At 50.4% G+C, this 25047-nt stretch overlaps 2 protein-coding genes across 2 annotated transcripts in view; one reads left to right on the top strand and one right to left on the bottom strand.

The window, feature by feature from the left end:
• Positions 1 to 25047, top strand: part of RNF123 (ring finger protein 123) — a 131000-nt gene that overhangs the window by 100485 nt on the left and 5468 nt on the right. The window contains 2 exon segments of the mRNA XM_014520555.2: positions 21516 to 21658; positions 24310 to 24404. Coding sequence (XP_014376041.1) covers positions 21516 to 21658; positions 24310 to 24404 — 238 coding nt within the window.
• AMIGO3 (adhesion molecule with Ig like domain 3) lies at positions 13541 to 15489 on the bottom strand. The gene has a single exon (XM_025205780.1). It carries the CDS (start codon positions 15265 to 15267, stop codon positions 13744 to 13746), a length of 1524 nt encoding a protein of 507 aa, XP_025061565.1. The 5' UTR covers positions 15268 to 15489; the 3' UTR covers positions 13541 to 13743.

Genomic DNA, 25047 nt, shown 5'->3' with positions numbered 1-25047 from the left:
CTCACCATTTGGGAATGTTACTGGGTGCGTTCTGACCAGGCTGGTGGTAATGTTAGCAAAGGTTTACTCTAAAGCAGGCGTCGGCGCCTGCTTTAGCCATGCTTCTGCAGCTTTGCATAAGTCTTGTGAAAATGGCCAAGGCTGACAACCGCTTAACAAAGATGCATGACTACAAACAAAGATTCTAGCTGACTACATACAACTCAATTCTTATCAGAAGGCAAAACATCAGTTCTTACTTTTAGCTGCTATTAAGCACTTTCTCAAAAAGCAGTTATTCATATTTGGCCTAGCCTAGTAAGTGGTCTTGACAAAGAGATTCTTATTTTACTTTCCCAGGCTACTGCTTATGACTTAAATGCAAGCATATTGATTATTGATTGTATACCAGCTGAAGTGCTTATTAATCATGACTCAGGATTTTGCTAGGTTTGTACTCTACACTTGTCAGTGTGGTCTGTCAGTCACTGACTATGTCTACAGCCTACAAGGCTGCTCTGCTGCCCTGAGTTTGTTCCATGGCCTAACATGGTAGGATGGGCAGCACTGTCCATCAGACTGGGGTACTTGTTCTCCCCTGCCTACAAGCTGGGGCAGAAATGCCAAGTGGGCAAAATCCAGACAGAAATGCTTTGTCTCTATATTGGAGCCAGGCCCTAATCAATAAATAGACTTCTGATGGTGGGGCATTTGGAAGGCAGAGTAATTGCCAAGTGGTGGTATGATTTGCTGATCCTCTGCCAGAGACTCTGGTGGCCTTGTGCTTATATGATACTTCTGTTTGTCTGCTAAATAATTGAGCAGCTGTTCTATCAAATATCCATCAGTGTGAGCTAATGGGAGTTGCCTTGGCGGGTACAACATCTTGTGTAATAATGACACTGGAGAGAGCCAGCACAGGATGAGATCAGGCCTCTTGTAGGTATATACTTGAATTGCTTGTGGCTGGGTGCTCACTCCAGGAGCTGACTTTGGGAAAGCTTGCTTTTTCTTTCCAGGGGATTCCTATGTCTGCATCTAGTTTCTTGCCCCAATGCACCAGGACATTGGTCACAGCATTCCTTGCACAAGTCCAGTGGGGGAATAAAACCTTATCACCCAGGTGCCCCAGACAGAATTGGGGGTGGTTTTGTTCCTGGTATGAGGGAGGAGGCCCACACACTTGCTTGATTGGCACTGCAGTAGGAATGCCTGAAATATGAACAAACCGATCCTCTTGTTCTCCCAGGCAGGACTGTTGTTGGGCCCAGAGCTACTGAATGAGCTTAGAATCTGTTCCAGCCACAAGTTTTAGATTTGGTAGAATAGTGGTCTGGGGACAGGCAGTGACATGGGGATGCCTAGTGCCCCATGAAGAATTTTGTGGGTGCTTTATAGACTGCAGCACATGCCCCAGCCCCTGAGTAAGCTGTGGCCTGGTGGATTGCAGACAACTACATAGCTGGGTGCTGTCCCCTCTCTCCCCCAGCCTTTGTTCATGTTGTTAGCATGTGGTCTACTCTATTGGAAACTCTTCTGTGACTGCATCTACCTATTTGCCTCCTGGCAGGGAGCACAGAGGACTTTGGTGTTATGAGCCACTTTCAGCAGTTTTTCTGCCAGTTTAGCCTGCTTCAGAGCAGATTAGGAAGACTTGTGAGAGATGTGGAGAAACAATTTGGGAAGCAGTTTAGAGTTGACCCTGCTGTACCTATTCTTAGCTGTTCAGACTCTTGTGTACAGGGATGGGACTTCCCACCACAGCTCATCTTGAGACGGGGAGAGTGTTTTGTTGGGCATACATCCCACCTGCTTTTAGATTGGTTTTTCTCTAACCCTCAGTTGCCTACCTTTTGTATGGGCCCTTGTGTTTCTTCCACAGACGAAGGGTTGGCTTCCTTTTGGAAAGTGACTGCAGTCTTGGTCATGGCTTCTCCCATAGTGGCTCTTTGTGGCCCATTGGCCCAGCTCTTTAAATGTGAGACCTTGGCAGAGTCAGTTGGCACAGAAGTGTAAAGGGGGCATGGTGTGACTGTACTGGTACCAGGTGTGGAAACCCTTCCCCTCTCACTTCCCATAGCAGATCCACCAGCCCAACTAACAGCCAACTACAGAATAAAACTAGGAGATTTCAACACAGGGGTTGAAGAGGCAAGAGGGCAGGTGCTGAGGCAGGGGGCTTGAAGGCAGGTGCCCAGCAGAGGAGATGTGAAAGTCTGATTCCAGCAGGATGGAGTGCTGGAAGCGTACCACTCCTGTTTCTAGTGCATGTGACAATTTGGTTTTCCTGGCAGGAGACTCTGAGCAGAATTGGATGCTGACAGACTGTAAGGATAAGTCACGTGAAGCAAAGAGACTACTGTCACTAGGCCTCTGTAGATGTGCTCTGAACAGATGACTTCCTCTGCTAGGCTGATCAGCTTACCACAAACTCTTGCCATGCAGTAAGGTGTGTGGAGAGCAAGTAAAGTGCAGACCTTTCATTGAGAGAGAACTTGTCCTGTTTCATATCCAAAGGCCAGCTCTCAGGAGATGGTTTAAAAAAACCTCTACGGGGCAGGCTTGCTGGTTCTGTACAGCTTTGCTGTGCCAGGTTGGAACAGCAGTGACTTCAGTGGAAGTGTGTGGAGAATGGTAGATAAGCTATAGTTTACTACCCCCGTGGGTGGCTAAGGCTCTAGGAAAAGTAGGTCTGCTTAATTGCATTTTCTGCAGCTTAGCATGTAATGCAGTGGGGCTGCTATATAATGGCAGTGCTTGTATATCAGAGAGCAGCATGCAGTTGGGTGCACCCCTGTTTGGCATTTCCTGAGTTTGTTGTGCTTAATACTCGAACACACTGCAGCTGTCTGTGGAATAACTGGGTATTAGCAGTTCAGGGAAAGGTTGCGATCTGCATTGTGGAGGAAGCCTGTGAAAATGAGTGTTGCTTGATTCCTAGTGCACATGAGACTGAATATGTTGGGGGACTATGTTAGTTTAGCGGGGAGAGGCAAATGTAGGTGTTTTGAATATAGGTGACTTGTGAAGGCAGAGGGTAAGTGTGCAGTCACTAACTCTGAGCTAATTTTGTGTAACTGAAGGCCTTGGAAAAGGAATCGTTCAGGGCCTGACTCTCCAAACTGTGCATGTACTCTGACTGGTGAGTCCTAGTGGTAGGAGCAGTGATCAAAGCTGAACCGCCAGGCTTGCATTCTGCTGGCAAAGGCAGAACTTTGCTTGTGTTCAGGGCTAGCTTGATCTTGTTTGCTCAGTACTCATGATGTTGTAAGCAGTGTAGCCCTGGCGTGCACCCAGAAAACAGCAGACAAGAACACAGCCTTTAGTGTTCTGTATTCAGTCCTAGCAGCAACCAGTGAATGTGGCTCTCCATACTCTCCCTGCACTTTTCCAGACATTGCTAGTGGCTCCCGTTCTGAACAGTGGGGCGGGGAGTTCAGTTTTATAATCAAGATTCCATGCTAGCCAAGGTCTGCGATGCCTGCATCCAAAACTTGCCATGCTGCTTCCAGCCACCTGATCAGTGCCCTTATCTGAGATGTGCTGCCTGGTGCTTTGAATATAGGTGACTTGTGAAGGCAGAGGGTAGAATTGGGAATTTAGGCAAGCAGTGTTTTTCCTCCAGGGCTAGCCCTTTACCCCTCTCCAAAGACATTGGTTGTAGAAAAGGGCTTCACCCTAACCTAGATAAAAACCTTCCTTATGGTTTCTAGCTGGAGCAATAGTGCTTAGTGCTGACCCATTAGCTTAAGTTTAAAGCTAAATGAGAAGCCCAGAACTTGGCAGCCATCCTGGACTACTGGTGCCAGTATTTGCTGAGAAGATGGTGCATTGCTAAGGGACCTTCATTAAATTTTCAAAGTCCTGTTTGTCAGAGAGTCTGTGTCCAGGGTTGTGGTTTTCTTTGCAAATATGAGCCCTGAAAAAAGATATGAAAGACTTTACTGAGCGTTTGTGCTTTTGAATTGTTCTCTTCTCCTGCAGTGGCTTGAGAGGCAGTGCAATGCAAGGTTCACTCCTGTAGATCCTGCTAACATTTGGGCTTCCAGTTGACTGGAATGGCAGCAGCCACAGCACAGTTTTTTCATGTGTATGCATCTGAGCAAGCCTGGAAGGGTTGCCCGATTTTAGCCTGGAATAGATGGGAAGTAGTGATCAGCCCCACTCCCTCTATAAAGAGGGATTGCCAGCTGTGACTCATCTTTCCAGGCAGTAACTGGGGCTAGTGTGTCCCTCTGTGGTTTTCCTCCTAGGCCAGTGGTGCTCAACATCCAGCCTGTGGGCCAGATCTAGCTCACAGGACCATGTCATCCAGCCCATGAAGAGCCCTGTAAGCCAGATGACAAGTGCTGGGTTGTGCCAGCATGCAGGGTTGCTTCGCAACCAGATCTGATGTGGCTGACGTGTTGGGTCACACCTACGGACTGGCCCTATGCCACTCATCTGGTTCATGGGGAGGGCTTTGTGGTGATGATGCTTACAGCTGGACTAGAACGATGTTGGTGCTCATCTCAGCTAACAGTTGCCTTCCCCAGCAGACCAGGATCCCTGAGGCAGCTTAATGCAGGGAGTCCCAGTCCTGTTAGAAATGGGACAAGTAAGAAATCCTCTAGATCAGAGGTGTGCAACCTCCAGCCTGTGTAACAGATCCAGTGCCCTGTCATCTGGCCCATGGGGCCCCCCAGGGATCTATGGGGAGCACAGCAGGCCATGGCACTGTGTGCTAGAAGGAACATGCAAGGTGGCACAGGGCTGGGTGAAGGCAACACAGAGTTCATTCCAGCTTGTGGACCAGCCCTGCATCACTCTTTTGGCCTGTGGGGTCAAAAGGTAGAGTACCACAGCTCTAGAGACATGCGCCCAGCACTGTGTCATCAGCATGTTGCCTTATGTTGAGCACAGCTGCTGGTCTGAAAGGCTAGAGGACACAGAATAGTGAACTGAGGGGCTTGGACAGCTGGATGGCCTGGAGTGGGGTGTGTAACTGAAGCAATCATAAACTGCTTTGTTTCCTGTATGAAGAGGAAGCCTGACCTGCTTGACTTCATAGGTAACTGGAGTGGCAAGAAGGGAGATTTTGCCACTGGGGAGAGGGAGGCAGTGTTCCTTCTCTTGCATTGTTGCTAATTTAACTTGAATGCCTGATAAAAATCTGAGAAGAGAGCTCTCCTCTTACTGTCCATTCATAGATCAAAAACTCCATGCCCTGATAAAATTTGAGCCTGGGCCAAGCTGTCTGTTGCTGGCCTGTTGTTTAGCCACTCTAAATATTAGGGAGAGTGCCCGGTTCGGAGCTAACCCCAGCAAGGAGCAGTGAGGAAGCAGTCCAGCAGAGGCTGCCTCTAGGTGAATGCTTCTCAGAGCCCTTGTGGCTTCTCCCCTGGCATCTTGTTTCCCGAGTGCCTGAGTTCTGAAGGCTGCTATCTACTCTGGCTCCAGCAACCCTGCCTAGGGAGTTTTCCCTCCATTTAATTAGGTTTGGAAGCCCTATGTGGTGCAGCTGTTCACCTACTGAAGCACCCAGCTTTCTACCACTGGTTTTTGTTGCACTGCATGTGGGAAGGATGCTGGCTTGTGATTTAAGGTATTGGCCCAGGAGTCTGGGGCCTATGTTTTATTTCTGTGTCAGCTATAAATTCACTGTGGCCTTGACCAAGTCACAGCACACATCCCTGTGTCAGTAGCTGTCTGTCATAAGAGGCCAGTTCTCCCCAGCTCCTGGCAGGGCTGAAAGGCAGTTAATGTTACTGAAGTAGATGGGGTGCTATGCTTCATGTTTAAAAGTACAAGATACTAGCAGGAAACTGAAGCCATGAAGGCAGTCCTGTAAGTGTTTCCTAAAAACACGGGGATGACTGGAGCCAGGAATGCATTGAAACAACCAGCTGTCCCCTTAAATAGGGTGTATCTGGAGGTATAGTGAAGGGAATGGGACAGCCTTGTCTGTGCCCCCAGCAACAACAACGGGGTGCCATCCCCACTCCGAGTGGATGGCAACATACCTCCTTGGAGTGCTGTGTGTCTTAGCCTTTCTGTGCTGTGCAGTGGTGGTTGCTAGCATCTCTTCTTGGACTACTGCTGTAGCCCAGGGTGATCATGGTCAACCACCATACACCAACAGTGCCTGTTCAGGTGCCAGTCCACAATTAGGAACCACTTGCTCAGCCCTTAAGCCAGCACAGCTCTGCATCTAATTGCCAGGTGGGGTGGAAAGGTGTATATGGGCCCTTTGGGAAATGGACTCTCTGCCTAGCCCAACTTCATGTTGTGGAAGTATTTTTCAGGAAGTCCTTTGCAGTGCTATAGCTCGGTGTGAAGGAACCTGCACAATGAAATGCATGCCTGTCTGCCAGTCTGAGCCTTACTCTGTGCAATTCCTGCACTGGCTTGTAAGTTCTCCTTCACTGTATGCGTCAGAGATGAGTTGTCAGGGCTGCTCCTGAGATACTCTGTACCACTTGCTTGTGTTCAGCCATTGTTCTTGCTGCAGCAGAGCCGTGTGGCTTGTTGCTGTCACTAGTGGGAATGCTGGAACTGGGAGCCTCTGGCAGCGCAGCAAATTTCTCTAGGTTCTTTTGTGTTTTCTCCCTAGCATCAAAGACAGCTGTTTGTGGTGTGTTTGGCCAAGCCTATCGGGCAGAGGTAGCAGGCTGCTAATGTGAACAGATAGGCCCCCCAGCAGCTCACCAAAACTCCCTAAGTGGCTCTGCTCCATGCTGGGCTGGGTGGTTGGGATGGGCTGCGCGTGGGGACCTGCATCTGGGAGCGGGATAGGTAGGTGGGGCTGGGGCTGGGATTGTGGGGCAGTGACAGCAGAGGGCTGGGGTCAAGGAAGAGCCCTGATCTGCTCCTCACACTCACTTGTGATGGGCATCAATTCTGTGGGCAGGGCTGTGTGGGGGGATGGATCATGGCTCTGCCCTGGGCCCTGGCCCCATGCTGTCACTGCCCCATGATCCCAGGGTCTCCATGGAGACTTGCTCGGGCAGGGTACATGGCCAGGCAAATGGGATGGGACCACAGGTGGGCAGGGAGCTGCGTCCAGGAGTGGAATGGGTGGGTGAGGCCAGGTCTGGGATCTTGGGGCAGTGACAGCATGTGGCCAGGAACCAGGGCAGAGCCGCAATCTGCTCCCACCATGCCCCTGCCCACAGAACCAGCGCCCATCACAGATATGCAGGCAATGGATCGTGGCTCTGCCCCAGGCCCTGGTCCTGCACTATCACCATCCTGCCCTGTGATCCCAGCCCCAACCACCCATTCCACTCCTGGACACCACACCTTGCCCTCCTGCAGCCCCATCCCATCTGTCCGGCTGTGCACCTTGCTCCACATGGGTCCCACCCCCAGCAATGGGTACAGAACAGATGGGCCAGAACGCCTGGCCAGCAGGGCTAGGTCCAGCAGCGGCAGCCAGAAGGAGCCACTGCTGCTGGGAAGTGAGTCCAGCCATCATGCTGCCCCAGCCCTGCTGCTTGCCCGGGGGTGGCGGGACCAGCAGCATGCACCATGGCCTGGGCTGCCCACTGGGCTGGGTGGGGCTAAGGGACCTGCTGCAGGCCAGACAAAATTCCTTGGTGTGCCAGATCTGGTCCATGGGCTGTATTTTGCCCACCCCTGAGCAAGGGTATTATGGTCGTTTGCTAGGAGTAGGACTAGACAGATGAACCCATCTATAAACTCACAAGGGGGGACCAGAAGGGTTTGGGGGAGACCTTGTTTCCCTTAGCACCCCCCAGGATAACAAGGAATAACGGCCACAAGTTGTTGGAGAGTATGTTTAGATTAGACATCCATAAGAACTACTTCACAGTTAGGGCGGCTAGGATCTGGAACCAACTTCCAAGGGAAGTGATGCTGGTTCCTACCCTGGGGGTCTTTAAGAAGCGGCTTGATGCCTACCTGACTGGGGTCAATTGAGCCCAGTTTTCCTCCTGCCCAGGCAGGGGTCGGACTTGAAGATCTACAAGGTCCCTTCTGACCCTGCTTCTATGATTCTATGAACCCTTGTGTCCTGCCAAGATCTGGCGTGTGGTAGATGGGTAAACTCAATCTTCTCCTTTGCTACCTTGATACAAAGGTGACCTTTCTTTGTATCAAGACCAGCTCCAACTGCTACCTGTGAGGTCTGTGTCTGTCTGGGAGTGAACTGCTGCATCAACCATGGGCTGCTATCTCCTTGAGGAAGGGGGATAGTGAGCAGGTGGGTGGGGTGTGTTCATCTGCCCCCAGCTCCTGTCATCTACCCCCCAAGCCCTGGCAATTTGCAGCTTAGGAAGAAACACCCTGGGTATCTGGGGCATAGCTAGCAACATATGCATAGTGGTCCAGACTCAGCATGAGCAGGCTGCCAGAGTAGTCATCCAGTTTCCTAGGTGGGTTTTTTGCTGATACAGTACCAATTTCCATGCAGAACCTGACCTATGTTTGCTTGTTTGCACCTAGCTTGGGTATGTCCATATAAACTGTAGTAGTACCCTACCTGTGTGTGAAATGGTTGGATTTGTAGAAATTGCTCCTTGAGGGAAGGTTGGAAAGGTACCTGCTTGCTTTGATGTTATCTGGTTGGATGGTGGAGTAAGCAGTGGCCCTGGCTGTGTACTTCTGCATCTTTGGCATTTGGGGTCTGCTAATGTGTTCTTCCATTATGCAAGGAGCCAGCATGGTATAGCCGCAACTCCAACTCTGTTATCAGGGACCTTGCATGGGTATGTCCTTAGCTGTGTGTCTCCAGTGCACATGGGGCTAGAGAATACTGGGAAAGGAACTCATACCTCCCTGCTGCCAGGTAAATATTAAGGTAATGGGAAATTAGGACTGGAAGGGACCTTATGAGGTCATCAAGTCCAACCCCCTTTTCAAGGCAGTCATCCCTGACTAAACCATCCCAGCTAAGTGCCTGTCCAGCTGCTCTTGAAAACTTCCAGGGATGGAGATTCCAGTTTTTCTAGGTAGCCTGTTCCAATGTTTGACCACACACACAGTCAGAAAATTCCTACTAACCTCCAATCCAAATTTCCCCTGCTGAAGCTTGAAGCCATTGCTCCTAGTCCTGTCCCCTACAGCCACCGAGAAAAGCTCATCATCATCATCCTCTCTGTAATCACCCTTCAGTTATTTAAAGACTGTTATCAAATCCCTCCTCCATCTTCTCTTCTTCAGACTAAATAGCCCTAGCTCTTTCAGCTTTTCCTAAGCCTTGCTTCCCAAGTCCATAATCATTTTTGTTGCTCTGCACTCCCTCTTGGACTCCCTGAACATAGCACAGAAAATCTGTGTCCTGTGTGCCCACTCTATTCTTGTCTCTCTTATAGAGCAAGATTTGCCTCTCCACAGGGCAGTGCAAGCCCAGAAAAAGTGGCTCAGAGCTTAGAGGTGTGACTTTCTTGGCCTGAGCCCATTGTCTAGTTACTGGCCAGTGCAGCCAGTTTCTTGCTGCAGAGAAAGGATGTATTTCTGAACCTCTCAAATGAATTTCCTGCTCTCAACTCTGTGCTGCTTGAGCTGGAGAAGTGCCTCTCCCCTAACAGAGTGCCTGCTGTGCTGTGCTATGCTGTGCTATGTGTGGTTACCCAACAGTTTATGGCATTGCTGCTGCTGGTTTGACCAGTGTAAGTGCTGGTGGGTGGGTAGTTGGGAAAGGCTGTGCATGTTCAGCCGCCTGCAGGTGCTTCACCCTGTTGAGGGGTGCGAGTGCTGCAGAGAGGTCTAAAACTTAGCAGGGGATAAGTTTCACTGACAGGTGCTTGTTTTGTCAGGGAGAAAGAAGTCAGGGGAGCAGGACCAATGGCAGAACTCTCTGTTAATACAATTTCAGCCACCCCCAGGTTAGCAATTGGCAGGGTCAAAGCCTTCCAGAATGATGCTAAGCCCAGTGATTGAGATACTGGCTAGCTGGACCCAGGCACTAATACAGAGGGCATCCACTGTTTGGTGGGTGACCTCCAACCACTGGGTGAGCAAGCTGATGAGCACAAATGTTTGACACTGACATAGCATGTGTGCGGGACTGGAAAAGAGGAGCAAGGTATGTATGGTGGACTCTTCTGAGGCTGAAGGAGGATTGCTGGAGATCGAGGCCACTGACAGATTTGGCGGGGGGAATGTGCATTACCAAAAGAGGAACCGCTTCAGTTTGACCCAACTCTCCAGCGTCTATATAGATCACGCGCTTCGTCAACTTTTTGGCATTTTATCTAATAGCTGATTGAATCAGCTATTAGATAGAAGTGCCAAAAAGCCCTGCTGAAGCACACAATCTATACAGGTGCTGGGTGAACTGAGTCAAACTGAGGCGGTTCCTCTTCTGGGCATGTGCTGTACTCAGTGCAGGAGCATGCTGAGCTGAAAGTAAAATGCTGTTTTGGGGTTTTTTCCCATATCTGTCAGTGGCCTGAAGGATTGCTGGAGTAGGAAGAAGTGAGAAGTGCTGAAGTAGGAAGAAGTGAGTGTGCTCCCACTGTTTGCCAGAGTCCATGTTGTCCACCATGTAGAGCAGGACCTTGCATCTCCAGTCTCTCCTCATCCCTCCTGTGAGTTCTAAATACCCTTCCATTCCCAGGGGCTTGGAAACACTGACAGGAGCTTCAGCCAGAGCCACCTCACCAGTCTGCTACTTTGGCTCTGTCTACATTAGAATCAAGCTGCCCTTCACATAATGCTGTAGAGCAGTGGTCACCAACCAATGGATCTCAATCCACCATTAGATCTCACAGCCTCTTGCGGTAGATCTCAGAGCCTCTTGGAGTCCATCCAAGACGGGTGGGGGGCTGAGTGCCCGCGTGTATGCATGCATACGCCCCAGCCCAGCAGGTCAGTCCATGGGGGAGGGAAGGGGCAGGGGCTAGATCGAGTCCCCGCGGTGTGGGACAGGCAGGAGCAGGGGTAAGTTGAGTAGGGCCCCAGCTAGGTGGGACTTACCTGCATGCCCCCAAATAATATTTTTCTCCCTCTGCCTTGATCTGTGGGGAGGAAAGGTGGGGTGGGGCAGACTTACCTGCTGGGCAGAGGTTGGCAATGGCACATGGTAGATCTTGGATTGCTTTTAAATGCCAAAAGTGATCTCCTGCTTAAAAAGGTTGGAGACCACTGCTGTAGAGGCACAAGCCAGAGTTAGCTGGGAGGGATCAGCTCTTTTGCAAACTGTGCCTGACTATGGAGTCTCTTGGCAGGGGCATTCAGCTTCCCAGACAGCTTGATATCCTGTACCATTGCATGCAGCATCTGAACAGTGCTCTGCAGACCTTAATTAGGAAAAGACTGCTTCCTACTCTGGATCAACCCTCTTGTGTTGTTTTCCTGCCCCTCATCCTACTACTTTGGAGCTCTGTCCTGCTGGTTATATGTGCTAACATGATGCTCCTACAGGAGGCTAAGTGTCTAATAGCTCTGGCTTTGCAAATTTCAGTCCCAATCACTGAAGTACTCCTCTTTCATTGTGACCTTAATGTAGACATTGAGCCAAATACAGAGGTGGTTGCAAGGAGTCGGTGACCTGACCACCTGTGCTGGGGTCGACACAAACATAAAGTTCCTCCAATGTGTTCCTGTTCCATAGGGCAGCAGTGAGGAGGGAGGGGAGAGGGTTTCTTTGAGAGAGCACTTGAGAACAGACTGGATAGGCACTGCCCCATGTCCCATACAAGGGCAGAGAAACACGCAGGCAAACTTGAGTTTAGAAAAGAAAATATTTTTTTAATCCAAATGTAACAAGAGAATTCATGGCGGATAGGAATGGATTAGTCACAATTATCAGTACACTTATTAGATTACTGCTGAAAGAGCCAGCTCCCCAGTGTGCCCTAGCAGCAGATCTGCCCTTCTCAAGGAGAAGCAGGCAAGAGAGATGGCACACTTAGGAACTGATGGTCCTTAGTTACTTGGGGAAACTCTCAGCAATGTGGGTTTGGGTCATAATTGTTGCGCTATACACAGCTATCAAGTACATTCCTGAAATATACTACTTGCAGGCTACTTGTGTGCATCGGAGGAGACAAATAAGGTATTGTTTACGTGGCTAAATGACTTTGTCTAACGAATATGTCACTGACATCCCCCTTACAAACACACAGATGGGAGGCATTATTTATCTAAACTTGTGTATGCTTGCTTAAAGGGGATAGCAGTGAGCTAATTTGTTCACAGTAGACATCATCACCATATACCCAGGAGAGAATTGTCCTTGCTCTCCACAGGAGCCCTAGCTTCCCATGCACGAGACTGCATCACCTCTGCTGTTGGGAATGGAGCTTGCTGCTCTCACAACTCTCTCACTCCTTCCCCCTGCCCTTCCACGTAACAAGCCAACATCATTTGTGCTGTCCAGAGGTAGCAGAATTTTAGCATAGCAGTGTGGATACCTACTGTTGGGGACAAATGTATCTAGAAAAGAAGCCCAGTGGGCTAGGCCAAATGAATGACATGCATGGCTTTGTAATTAAAGCTGTTTGTTAACATATTTTAAGCACTAGGATCTAGAGGATAGTTTTTGGCACTTATCCTACTGTCCGTGCACATGCAAAGGGCAGGTTTGTCTTTCTCAAGAAGAGTGCTTTTCCAGCAGTGTGTAGTCCAGTAAGTCCAGGGGTCAGCCAGGAATAGATGGTTCTTTCATGTTTTTCTATGCCCAGTATTAGAGGGAAAAACAGGCTGTGCAGGGAAAAGGAGAAGGATTAGGGTTGAATCAGGTGGAAGAGTTGGCTAGTTAATGTCATTGCTGCAATTCTCTGTAGCAGTAAATTCACAGGGTTACTAGCTAGCTGGCATGTTAACCTCCTGAAGGTCAGTTTCAATGCTAGCCAGAAAAGGCAGGAGTTCCCTGACAGGTTTCTCTTGACATATTAATGGTCACCAGAAGAAACCATCTCTGTTCCATTGCCAGAAATTTAGTGGAGCATGGGATACTCTTTACTGTCATGTGCGTCTGTCACAGAACAGGCTGCAGTCAGCTGAGATTCTTCAAAAAGTATTTAATCAAATAAAACCTAGATCTGTACTGAAAATGACTTGGTTCAGTTCAAACAGTGATTTGAGGCATGGGCCATCAGACTGCAGTCACAGATTGAGCAGATCTCAGATGATCATCTTTGCCTTCTGTTTAAGAATGTGGTGATTCTTAGATGTAGCTGGAGTTTGAAGATACACCACAGTCCATCCTTGGATAATAACTGAAGAAAGCTGGGCTCTTCTGGGTGGGAGACCCCACCGCTATATTGTGCCCCTTCTGCTTGCAGTGGGGACCACTACTGATGCCCCAAATTTCCATATCCTGCAAAACTACCACCCATCTCTGCTTCCAGGCCTCCTACCTCCTATGACTAGGGACATACTGAAATCACGATACCATAGATTTTGCAGATTTGCAAAACCTGGCTTTGCCCATGGAGGTGGGCAAAGCATGCAAAATCTGCAAGGGGGAAAAAAAGAATATTTACGAAAAATAAGTAAGGGGAGAGGGGACTGCCCATCAAAGGGCTGCTAGCATGATAGGCCCCCCCCCCCCCCCCCCCCCCCCCTGTGATTGGCTGTGAAGTCTGCCTGTTATGTGGCCCCGCCCCTCTTCACCAATCAGCAGCAAGGTGGGGTAGGGCTGTATGATGGACAGCCCTCACAGCCAACCAGTGGCAAGGGGCAGGGCCATTAGGAGCCCTCGGCCAATCAGAAGTGTTGGGGAGCCACTGCACTCCACCTGTGAAGTGGCTGCGGGGTCCCGCATTCTGCCTGTCAAATCAGTGGGCAGCGGCATCAAATCCAGTAGGTCCCTACCTATGACATGATGGGGGTGTCCGAGAAGATAGAACCAATGGATTCAGAGTCTGACTTGAGCTGTGGGATTTTGGGGTTCTTGGTATCTGGGAAATCTTCGCTGACTGCCAGTTGGATCTTGCCATTTTGTACCTCCTTGATGGGCTCTAAGAACACCACGTGCTTGTGGGTGCTGATCTTGCGGCTGGGTCCCTCTGTGGCTGGTGGTGTGGTGCTCAGAATCGAGGACTGAGCACTGCATTCCTGGGGAGGACTCAGGGTAGCAGACCTTTTGCAGCATCTGAAGCAGCAGCATGGAGTGAGGTACAGGTACATGAAAACTAGCACCAGGCTGACTACACACCCCAGGAGGGTGGTGAGGCCTGTATTGAAGAATTCCCCATCCAGCTTAGGGTAGTGAACTGTTACATTGACCTCATGGGATTTGTTGAGGTTGTAGTGCTTGCTTATAGCTATGCATATATATACCCCAGAATGCCATGGCTTGGCTGCTGTGATCTTTAAACTCCCATTGTGGTAAACTTCAAGGGTATGATTACTGTTCCCAGGGTGTGTGATGGGTTCATGGTGAGGTGAGATCCACATGTAGGTGGCAGAGGGGTCATGCACACTTGTGTTACAGTCCATCAGCAGGGGCTTTTCCACAAGCACTCTGAGATTCACCTCTGGTGCACCAAGATATCCTTTTCTCAAGGAACAGTTCTCAAAAATTGTGCTGTACTTGAGGAATCTAACTAAGGACCGGGCCACATTGTCAAAGGCCCTGCATGTATGCTCCTCGAGGAAGTCCTGCACGGAGCTGAAGCCTCGCTGCTTCCATTGCTGGAACATCTGATAGAGTGTACAGTCACACTTCACTGGGTTGTTGTGGAGATACAAGCCATTTTTAATGGACACGGGCAAGGCCATAATCTCATCAATGGGAATGCTGCTCAGATTATTGGAGGAGAGGTCCAGTGTCCTGAGTTTGGGGTGACTGAATCCTTGCATGGATTGAAAGGGGAACTTGGTTAAGTTGTTCCAGCTCAAGTAGAGCTTCTGCAAGCTGCTTAGCCTGGCAAAGGCTTTTTCATCTACCCGTATGATCCAGTTGTCATAAATTAGAAGCTCTTCCAGGTTTACCAACACATCAAAGTAATATCTCTCCACAGCATGCAAGTAATTGGAGGATATGTCCAGGTGTCTCAAGTAAGTGGCATTGTGGAAGGTCTTTGGAAAAAGGTCTTTAATCTGGTTGTGACTGATGCGGAGGGCCTGGAGCCGTGGCAGGGAAGCCAGCCAGTGATCGTGAAGCTGGAAGAGGACATTGTGGCTGAGATCCAAGGTGGTTGCTGTGGGAGGCAGTGTTAGAGGTACCTGCTGGAGATTCTGCCTAGTACAGCTCAAGAGATCGGAGGTGCAGATGCAGACACTGGGGCATCTAGGGGGTGGGGGTGAAGTACTTATCATGATGCCTTGAACACATAGTTCTAAGACCATCAGCAGCTTTCCTAGATGTTTCCAGAGAGAATACCGTGTAGTCATTGTGTGAGAGAAGGAACCTCCCTATGCATCCAGTACTTTGGAGTTTGGCTATCACTGAGCTAAGAGAAGGTCAAAAGGAGTCTTTCTATCCAGTATTAGAAGGACTGGTAACTCAACATCACTCCCTGCCAGGTGCCAAGTACCCACTGCTAGTAGCAGGGTGTTTTCAGAAGCTGCTCCACGCCAAGCAGAATCCGTAAGTTAGTTCAGGATAATCAGGCAGGAAACAAATCCTAGCAGAGGGTCTGAGGTTTAGAAAGAGTTAAAAAAAAAAAAAAAAAAAAAAAAAAAAAAAAAAAAAAAAAAAAAAAAAAAAACAAAAAAAACATAGCTCTGTCTAGCTTTTCAGTGACTTAAGCAGTACTGTACTGTACCTGAGATCCAGTTGTTCCTGTGACTCCTGGCAATAGTGCGCAGAGTGGCAGACGCATTCTGGTGTCTGGCATCAGTGTAGCTCTGGTATGTCTGTTTCTCTGAACTGAGATCCAGACAGTAGTTTGAAGACCATGCTCCTGCTCTCTGAAGATAGTGTCTGATTCCTGCTTCTGAGTGCTGGGTGTACTTGTAGCCCAAAGTGCTCAGCTCATGACTGCGACAGTACCATTCCAATGCATCAGTCTCACAGGAAGCTCCAGGTAGTAGCCCAACTCTAGTACCCTGTAGTCTAAGCACAGAGAAGTGAGAGAGGGTCAGCGATGCCCAAAGGGAAGCTTTTGCCTTTGCAGTGTCATTTCCAGAGTGCAGCGCACAGACCCATTCCTTCACCCATGTCTCATCTCCCAGTGCGCTTGTGTGCAAACACTTCCCCTTTCCTCCTGCCTCTATTTACAAGCTGCCTGTGAGCACCGAAGGCAGAGCTTTGTGGGTCAGGAGCAATCTGATTGGTCAGTGAAACAGGGAGTGGTGTACTGTAGAAGGACCCTACAGAGGAAATTTTTGAATGGCATGTTGTTTTGTGGTTGTGCCACTAGTGGGCAGAGTGACCCCACACAGCCATGCACGGGGGACTTGGCTTCTGAGCCTTCACAGTAATTGCAGCATTCTGTTTCACCACACATTTCCAAGGTGAAAGCAGAAAGAAGGCTTAGGGCAATCCTGCTGCTTCCCCTTGGGCCCTGTGGTTAGAATCCAGTTGCAGCCTTTCCTGGTGAATAATGCTTGGTATTTATCAGCCTGTGTGTCAGATCTCTTCCCAGGATTCTCTGCCCTAGAAACTTCATAGTCTAATGCTTGGGAGAGTACAAGGAGGGCTAAGATGAGGGAAGGATTTGCCCAAAGCCCCACAGCATGACAGCTTCAAGACTGTGAACATGGACCCAGAGATCCAGGTGCCAGGTCCATGGCTTGGCCTTTGCCCTGAGAGGGGAAGGCATCCTCTCCATTTCGGAGTTTTACAGTGACTTGCCCAAGTTGGATATAACCTCTGGGGGACATTGGCCCTGTAGTTAGTTCTTTAGCCTTAGTTGCCCTCTCTTGGGAAGCATAGGAGCCAGGCAGAGCTGAGGTGTGTGTATTTCCTTTGTTGTCTAGCACCAACATAGTCTCAATGTGGTGCATGGGATTCAGCTCTTCATTCCCTTGATTGTTCACAGGCAGCTTTGGACAGTCCTTTTTGTGTTGCCAGTGCCAGGGAATGCCATAACAGGGCAGGAAAAGTTATTGGCTTGGGGCCTGTATGGCTCCATGAAACTGGACAGGAGCAGCCAGGATTTCCCTCTTCACTATTCCACACGGATGCCAGAGCAAGGGAACATGAGACTGTCCTCATTCATGTCAGTGTTTCTCCTGCAGTGCTGTTGGGGCACTCCAGAGCCACATGCAAATCCTACAGAAGCTGCTTTCCAGCCGCCCCTGAGGGCTTTGTTCCTTTGAACTGGGTAGAAGGCTGGTGACTTATTCATCTGATCAACTGCCTGTTCTCTTCCCATCAGCTACATTGATCCATCTGCCTCCATCCAGGGTGCTTTCCTTCTAGCCTTTCTGCTTCCAGTTTTATCTAAGGGTAAGGCAATGACAAGAGGGGCTTGTTGTTCAGGGCTCACATTTTGCACATTGACTTGGTTGGGGCATTTTAATTTTTTGAGCTTGCATCCCACTCTGGTCAGTCACTGTGGGTCTCACTTCCTGTACTGCTGTTTCCCGCATTTGGAATCAGCAGGAGGACTTGTCTACCACCCCTGTGTGCTTCAGCCATCAGGGCTTCCCTCAGGTTATGCTGCCAAGTCAGCACTGTGACCATGCTGCTAGCCCCAGGGGCAGCTCCAGTCTCTGATAGGAAAGCAAAAGGAACAGTGGGACACTTGGGGCAGGTTTGTTTGGGTTTTAACCAGGGGAGCATATGGTATTCAGCTTCTGTGGATTTCCTGCTGGTGATGGTCACCAGCCATGCATATGGGGTGTTAGCTGGGGCTGGGGCAGGGATGGCAATGCAGTGAAGGATGTGCAGCAGTGCCATTAGCCAAAGGATTGGGCTACTTTATTGAAGGAAGTGGAAATCAGAGCTGGGTAATTGGTTTCCATTAGGGCAGCAAATGTCTAATTTTGCTGCTGTAGCTGCTGTGTACAGATGACTGTTAACTGTCTGCTCCCCAGTGAGAGGGCAGCCTTTACACTTGGCTCCATGAGTGCTGTGCAGTGAATGAAGCTCTGTAGAGCAGTCTATCTGGAGGAGACTCTGGTCTCCTAGTTACTAGTTCTGCCAGAGGGATGGAGACCTGCCCTGATAACCTGTCCCCCATCCCAGTTCCTGATAAGCCTCCTTTCTGGGGACCCCCTCATGCAACTGGCACAGCCCTTCCCCATCTGAATCTTCTGGTCTGCAAGGTCCCCTGGGTGTTGGACCTGAGCCCGTATCTGCATAAGAGCGCTTGCAGGGAAGGAAGCAGAACTGCAAGTGGTCCTCCCACAGCTGGCAGGCATGTGCATCCAGTGTCATCGTGTCTCTGAGTGGTGGCTCTCCTGTCATCAAAAGACCAGGGGATAGATGTGGCACTGGCAGCGGGCTCTGCTGTTCATGCCCAGAGGGCTTTTCAGACATGGTTGAAAGTCCAGTCCAGCCTGTGGATTGATACAGGGACATGATGTTTTTAAGCGTATGAGACAGATCCCCTTTTGTCATGAAGGGAGGACACCGAGACAGGACTTCCATTCCTGGGGAGCTGAAGAGTCTCCTGGCTGGCTTCTGTTCAGACGGTGCTTTTGCAGGTGATGGTTGAGCTGCACAGACAGGTGTGGGGCCAGAGGTCTGTTCCTTTCCTAGGTCTATGGATCTAAGGAAATCCTGCTCCGTGTTACTAAGATGGAGGGACACCAGGTCCAGAGGAAAGGTTAACTGAAGGTTCGCAGCCCAAGGCAGATGCAGCACACCTTGGGACAGGGCAGAAGGCTAGAATACAAATCTGAATCTTGGCATGAAAGAAACAACTGAGGAAGGGGAAAGGAGGGGAAGGGAAGGTGGTGGTGGGAGCAATCCAGTGAGCAGCTGCTTTTGGATGCAGGAAGCATGGGTTTGTTCCTGTCAGAGGCAGGCAGTAGCCTTTGCAGCATCTTGGCTGACTTCTCACTGAATGGGCTGGTATCCTGTGTTCCATGCACAGTAATCCTGCAGCCACTCTTCTGATGCGAGCTGTCCTGGGTGGTGTCCCTCCTGTCACAATGGACATCACTTCGCTTATCCTCTCAAGTTGAACCACAGTGGGCAAGAGTTTACCACACGGGTCTGTTCAGACAGCCATGCTCTTCTTGCTGTCAGGTGCCAGAGGGACCTGGCCAGAGCTGACTCCCCAGCATCTCTAGGCATGTTGGGGGAGAGCAAGAAATGTTGCACCCTTTTGGAGGTAGTTTGAGGACTGACCTATCTGCAAGGAGACAGATGCTCAGGCAAGTGCCAGGCTAGCGGGGACTAGCAACAGGAGCTTGTTTGTGTCCAGGGTTTTGAGCAAGATCTTGAGATGTCCCCAGACTCTGGTAGGCCTCGTCCCCTCTTGCAGGGGGCTGTTGTGCTGAGCCAAAACCTAGGGAACATTTAAGTAGTTGGAGCTGGGTTCACAGGGTGGAGAGCTCCCAGCCTAAGAGGAGAGGGAGGGCTTCAGTCTCCTAGCCTTTAAACTGAGCATGTGTAATCTGTTCTCGCACGGAGCCTGTGAGCTGAGCAGAGTGACCCTGTAACACCACTGAGCTTTGTGTTGGTGCTTTGACGTTTGAAAGGGGTGTCCCAATACTGCTGTAGCTATGGTCTGGTTCAGGCTAATTGCCCTTGGCATTCTGTGCTAGCATGACTGGAGAAGGGGTAGTATTTGGTTTTAAGTGTGTACATTTACATCCAAGAGACATACCTGTGTTTTGGCTCCTTCCTCCTGCCTGCCATAGGCCTCCCAGCCCACCTCTGTCTGAGCTAGACCCAGGGGATTTGCTAATAAAGCCTTAGTGCCCTTGTATGCTTACTTTTGGGACTCTAGTTAGGACAGGCAGTGGAACTGCAGAGCTCTTGCATGTACCCTTCCAGCAACTTGTTTCTCAGGATTGCTACCAGAGGCACTACGTGTAGTGGCTTCAGTGTGGTGCCTAGCACTACCTGTGCCAAGTGCAGCTGCAGATCTACTGCTGCTCTTTTGGCCTCATCTAGGGTTTAGCCCTGCTTGCATGGATGGGGAGGAAGGTGCTCTCCACAGTAAGACTTCTGGATTAAAATGCAGCCAGCAATGTGTTTAGCTGGCCCAGCATCTTCTGGGCTGTGCAACAGCGACCCCTGTTTGCTGTCGCTCCAGGAGAGCCCAAGCCAGGGTTTTAGCTGTTGTGAGACAAGCTCTGCTGTGTAATCTTGGCTCAGGGTCAGACAGCAGGAGTGGAGAAGAAAAGGTCTAGTATACTGCTACTTTGTGGAAGGCTTTGCGGCCTAGAGGCCAGTGTGGGAAGATGGATCAGGTCTCCTGAGTGTGTGACCTTGAACTGTTACAGAGCTGCTGTACTGGGACTTGCTACAGAGCCTTGCCTTTGCACCCTTTGGAGATCACCATCATTCCCCGCACCTCCTTCATCCAGAGCCAGGAGGATAGAACAGGAAGGTGTTTATAAATCTGGTGATCTTGGCTGCCCCCCTCCTCTCCCACTGCAGACACACCTACTGTCTGCTGAACTACAGAGCTTGAACTGGCTTTTTTGTTAGGAGCAATATCTAGTAATGTTGCCACATAGAAATGGCCATTTAGCAAGAGCTGGCCTTAGAATGGAATACAAAGGGCTGAGGGCAGTGGAGGCAATACAGCCATTCTGGGCCAGCGCTGAATGTGATTGCAAGGCATATATTGCTGACTCAATGCATTATGGGCTGTCTCACCCACATGTGTTTCTTGTGCCAGGGCCAGGAGCATATTGCTGAGTGGGCCATGTCAGTAAGAGCTGGCTTAACTTTGTGCAGTCCATGCCATACCGTTATCTGTCCAGCCCTGCCACCAGTCCCTAGGCACTGCTGGGGAGGTGGCTTGGCTATGTTCCCATTTGCTGGGGTGGAGCCATCTCAGGGACTGCTGAGCCATCTCTATAGCAGAAAGAGGTTATCCTCTCTGTAACTCCCTCCCAAAGGAGACTGCTTTAGTTCAGAAATTGATTTTTGTCTGTTTCTGCTGCTGCTGTATTCTTTCAGGCCACCCAGGTAAGGGACCAAGTGGAAATGGCAATGACTGTACAAATTGATGATCCCTGCTTGTAAAGGCAGGATCCTGCAGAAGGACTTGCCAGAGCCACTTTCTTCTGACACCCTCCCAGATAGCTGCCTCCTGTACAGTGGCTTTGAGATGGAGTGGCAGCGATGACTTTGAAGGCAAGAGGAGAGAAAACATGAATCCATTTATCCCTAGCACGCAAGTTCATTCCAGGGATCAGCAGATGCACATGCACAGGCTCCATGACTGAGAAGTTTGGCTCTTGGAATCTGCTTGCCCCTCACAGAAAGCAGTGGCTCAGGTGCTCCAGGGCTTTGGTTGGGTTCCTGGGAGCACTGGCCACATTGCTAGGGTGGGCCATTGTTTTCCCATAAATCCCTGCACAGCTGAAACTGGATCCTGGTTTACCGGTTCTGAATTGACTTGGCACTGGAGGTTATCCCCAGCCCTGCCTGCAGCCCCAAAACTTGGTGTGGCTCTGTACCATCTGTGTGGGAACACCTGGCACTAACAACACTAGTGATAGTGAAGCATTTACCTTGTCCAGGGGAAATGTGGAGTCTGACTAATGTGTGCGTCTCTTTACAGGGCTGAGCGGGCGACGGCCGTGCTTCTGGCAGACCCCTGCTTCCAGCTGCGCTCCATCCAATACTTGCTTGGCCATGCGGAGCCATCAGTACTGGCAGCTGCGCCATCCTCAGCAGACAAGAGACATTTCTCCCTGCACAACTGTAAGTGTCCATGACATATGCCAGTGAAAGATGGGCAGGGCAAGGAGAAGGCAGGGGGCCAGTAGGGCTGCATTGTTGGTGTTGTTTGACCAGGTTAACTCCAGCTTCCTCTGTGGGGAGGACAGGACTGGTCCACTGGGCAAGGCTGCAGGCCTGCCCAAATCTCTCCTTGTCTTACGTTTCTGGGATTGTCCATTTTGCTGCTTTGAAGGTGCATATCCTGGGGACCTGGCTTGTCCATGAGGCATTTAAGAACAGAGCAGAGATGTGCCTTGGGCCCCTTCACTGCCCTTTTGCTCACAGCAGGCTCTCTTCCCAGAACAATGGGCTATGCTATCTATGGCCAAGAGAGTCTACCAGGCTGATGCAGCAGAGAGTCCCAAGGGACTGGCCTAGGATCTGGCACTACTGGTAGCTGCCATGCTGGCTGCTTAGGCTCAGATCTGCTTGGGTGCAAGCAGCTCCTCTGCTAGGGGCAGGAGAGGGGGGAAGGCTGAGGGCAAAGCAAGGCAGCACTATGCGCAATATGTACCTGGAGGGGCCTGTGTGGAGACAGGCCCTTGTAGCACCAGCTGCAGGGTGGGGCTGGGCCTGCTCTTGGCCTGGCTTTGCCCCCTCTAAGACAAGACATTTGTAATGGGTGGCTTTTTACAGCTGGATTTTGCAGCCTCCATTATTTTCAAAGACATACAGGTTTGACAGGGACAAAGTCCCATAGCAGCCCATTAAATCCTCAACTGAAATCTGAGTCACTCCCTTACCTGTAGCATGGCGGGGGGATGGGTGCTATCAGGAACTGCTCACCCATATGCTCTGGCCTGTAGCCAAAATGGAGGTTGTCCCTCATAAGGAAGTAAATTTGTCTAAATATAACTGCAGCACTATAGAGCTGGGCTTGCCCTTCATCAGCCTCAAGGAGAGGACAGCAGAGCTGAGGCTGGGAATGAGCTGCACCTAGTGTCACAGGAACTGTCCTTAAAAACAGCCAGCTGTGGCCATTTCCATGGTGACCCAGGGGCACGAGCTGCAACAGTCTGAACTAAAGGGACAGGGGAAAGTGGGAGGCATGATTGTGCAGCGGACTTGCAGAAAACCACTCTTTTTGTCCAGTCAACCTGGATCCTCTCTCTCAGGCCCTTGGCAGACAGATAGCTTGCCCTAAAGGCACCAGCAGTGGGTATGCCCAGGGCCCAGTGCTCGCTGTGCTAGCAAACCACAGCTTGAACTTTTCACATTTGAAAGTACCTGGGAAAAATGGAGAGAAGTAAAAGGGCTTTACCAGCTGGCTTGCATATAGTCCCTCCAGTCTTCAGTCTGTGCTGGAGGAAAGAGGTGACAGTGGAGTTGTTCCACCTCTCCATATTGCCTGAAGTCCTGGCTTGTGCTATAGGAGACAATGCTCAACAGGTATGGTATGTGCCAACAGCTCCAGGAAGGCCTACTTGAGCAGCTTCCTGATGCTGGCATCTGGAAGGCCCTGGACACTGTAGAAGGCATGTCTGCTCCTTGCAGGGGTGTACACCTGGGCTCTGCCCAGCAGCTGCAGGTCATTGTGTCACTGGGGTGGGTTTAGTGGCTGGAGACAGTTGCAAACAGGCATAAAGTCCTCTGGTATTCAAAGTGCAGACAAGGGCCCAGGGGCCAGCTCCAGTCTTCAGTGTTTTGCTTGTGCATGTCCTTTGAGCCCTATTTCAGTGTTCAAACACACAGCTCCATCCCAGGCAGCATACCATTCCCTGCATGGCCTGAGAGCTCCTCCCCATCCCAGGCAGTGGGGAAACGCTGTGGCAGGCTGAGCTCCCCTTTGGTACAGTTGGCCTCTGGGGCTGATAGAGGAGTCCTGAACCCAAGTTTAAGAGCTGTTCCCTTTGCCTCTCTGGTCCTTGATCTGCACTGCAAGCACCATGTTGGGCTTGATCCCCTTATAGGCTAATAAGGGCTAAGGTCCCTCAAGGTGCTGAGCTCCTCCATCCAGCTGTCGTTACACAACCCTACACATTCTGGGTGCCCCATGCCTGACAGCCTGCCTTCCAGATAGGAAGTGCCTTGTTCCTCCACACTATGGCCTTCTGCTTCTCACCTGATCCTATTGGAGTAAGACCTCTCCTCTAGCTAGCCCATCTGTCTCCTTGCTCCCCCTGCTGTTTTGCCTTCACAACAACCCCCTCTGTCCTGGGCCTCCCTGCTGGTAATCTATATGGCCAGTACCATGACTGTGCCTTACCCCAGTTATCTTTTCTGAGCCCCTGCTGTGGCCCTTGTGTAGAAGAGGAGAGCAGCCTACCAAGTGCTTGTCCTTGTCTGCTTCTCTCTGCTTTTAACGCTAGAAAAGCTGAAAGCTGGAACCTTGGCACACCTGGTGGATCCTGTGTTGGGGCCATGCTCCAGACCATACAGGGCAGCTTGGCAGGTATGCTCCTTGGTTACTGCTATCAAGCCAACATGTTTACAGTGTAATGGCTCCTGGTCAGCATCTCTGCATAGTCTTGCATTCCCACTGGACCTTCAGCTGCTGTCCTATCCAGTGCAAGACCCTGATCTGATGCTGTCTCTTTTGCAAAGGCCATCTGTCCTCAAGGCCAGCCTTAGTACTCAGACCCTCAGTGGGCGGTCACAGCCTACTCCCTCACCACATGCTCTTCTTTCTACAGACACAGACTACATCAGCCCAGAGGAGCTGGCCAAGGTGGATCAGATGCTGAACCACCTAAATGAAGAGTCCAAGCAGGCAGCTGCTGCCACACTGGTGAGTCTTTCAGCCAGGAGCATGCTCCTTGCCTTGCTATGCAGCCAACACTTAGGTATTCCAGTGTCTGTCATAGGGACCAGCCCTAACCTGACAACCAGCACCTGTTCTGGAGGGGAAAGTGTCTTCCCTAAAGCTTGCTGAGGGAGGAGTCACTACTTGCTGTCTCATGCTGGCTTCATCTGCCACGTTTGCTTTGGCATGTTGCACAGCCTGGCTAGCAGTGTTGCCAGTATGCTGCTTTGGGCTGAGGCACATCACTGTATAGAATGCTAGATGCACCACCTGCTCTGCTAGGCAGCTGTAACCCAGGATTACTGTGCACACAGTGGTGGAGATGGAGGTAAGTGGCCTGTTGGGAGGTGTGGGTGGTACTGGGGAGGTAAGGGACATGCCTTGGCTATACAAATAACCCCAGTTCTGCACCAGACACACCTTGGCCCAAGACCAGACTGTGAGGAGCAACTGGGATCTGTAGCAATTTAGGTTCTCTGGAGTTGGTTGGTGCCATCCACCTGGACACAGAATCTGATTGAAAACCTGCTGTCCTGCTGCTACACTGGCTTAACAGGGTTGGGGGAGGAAACTGCCCAAAGCAGTGATCTGGGTTTGTGCTCTGCTTCTGCTCCCTGCTTGCAGATGG

Source organism: Alligator sinensis, unplaced genomic scaffold (assembly GCF_000455745.1).
Source record: "Alligator sinensis unplaced genomic scaffold, ASM45574v1 scaffold467_2, whole genome shotgun sequence".
Lineage (NCBI taxonomy): Eukaryota > Metazoa > Chordata > Crocodylia > Alligatoridae > Alligator > Alligator sinensis.
This window is presented reverse-complemented; position numbering and strand designations above follow the sequence as displayed.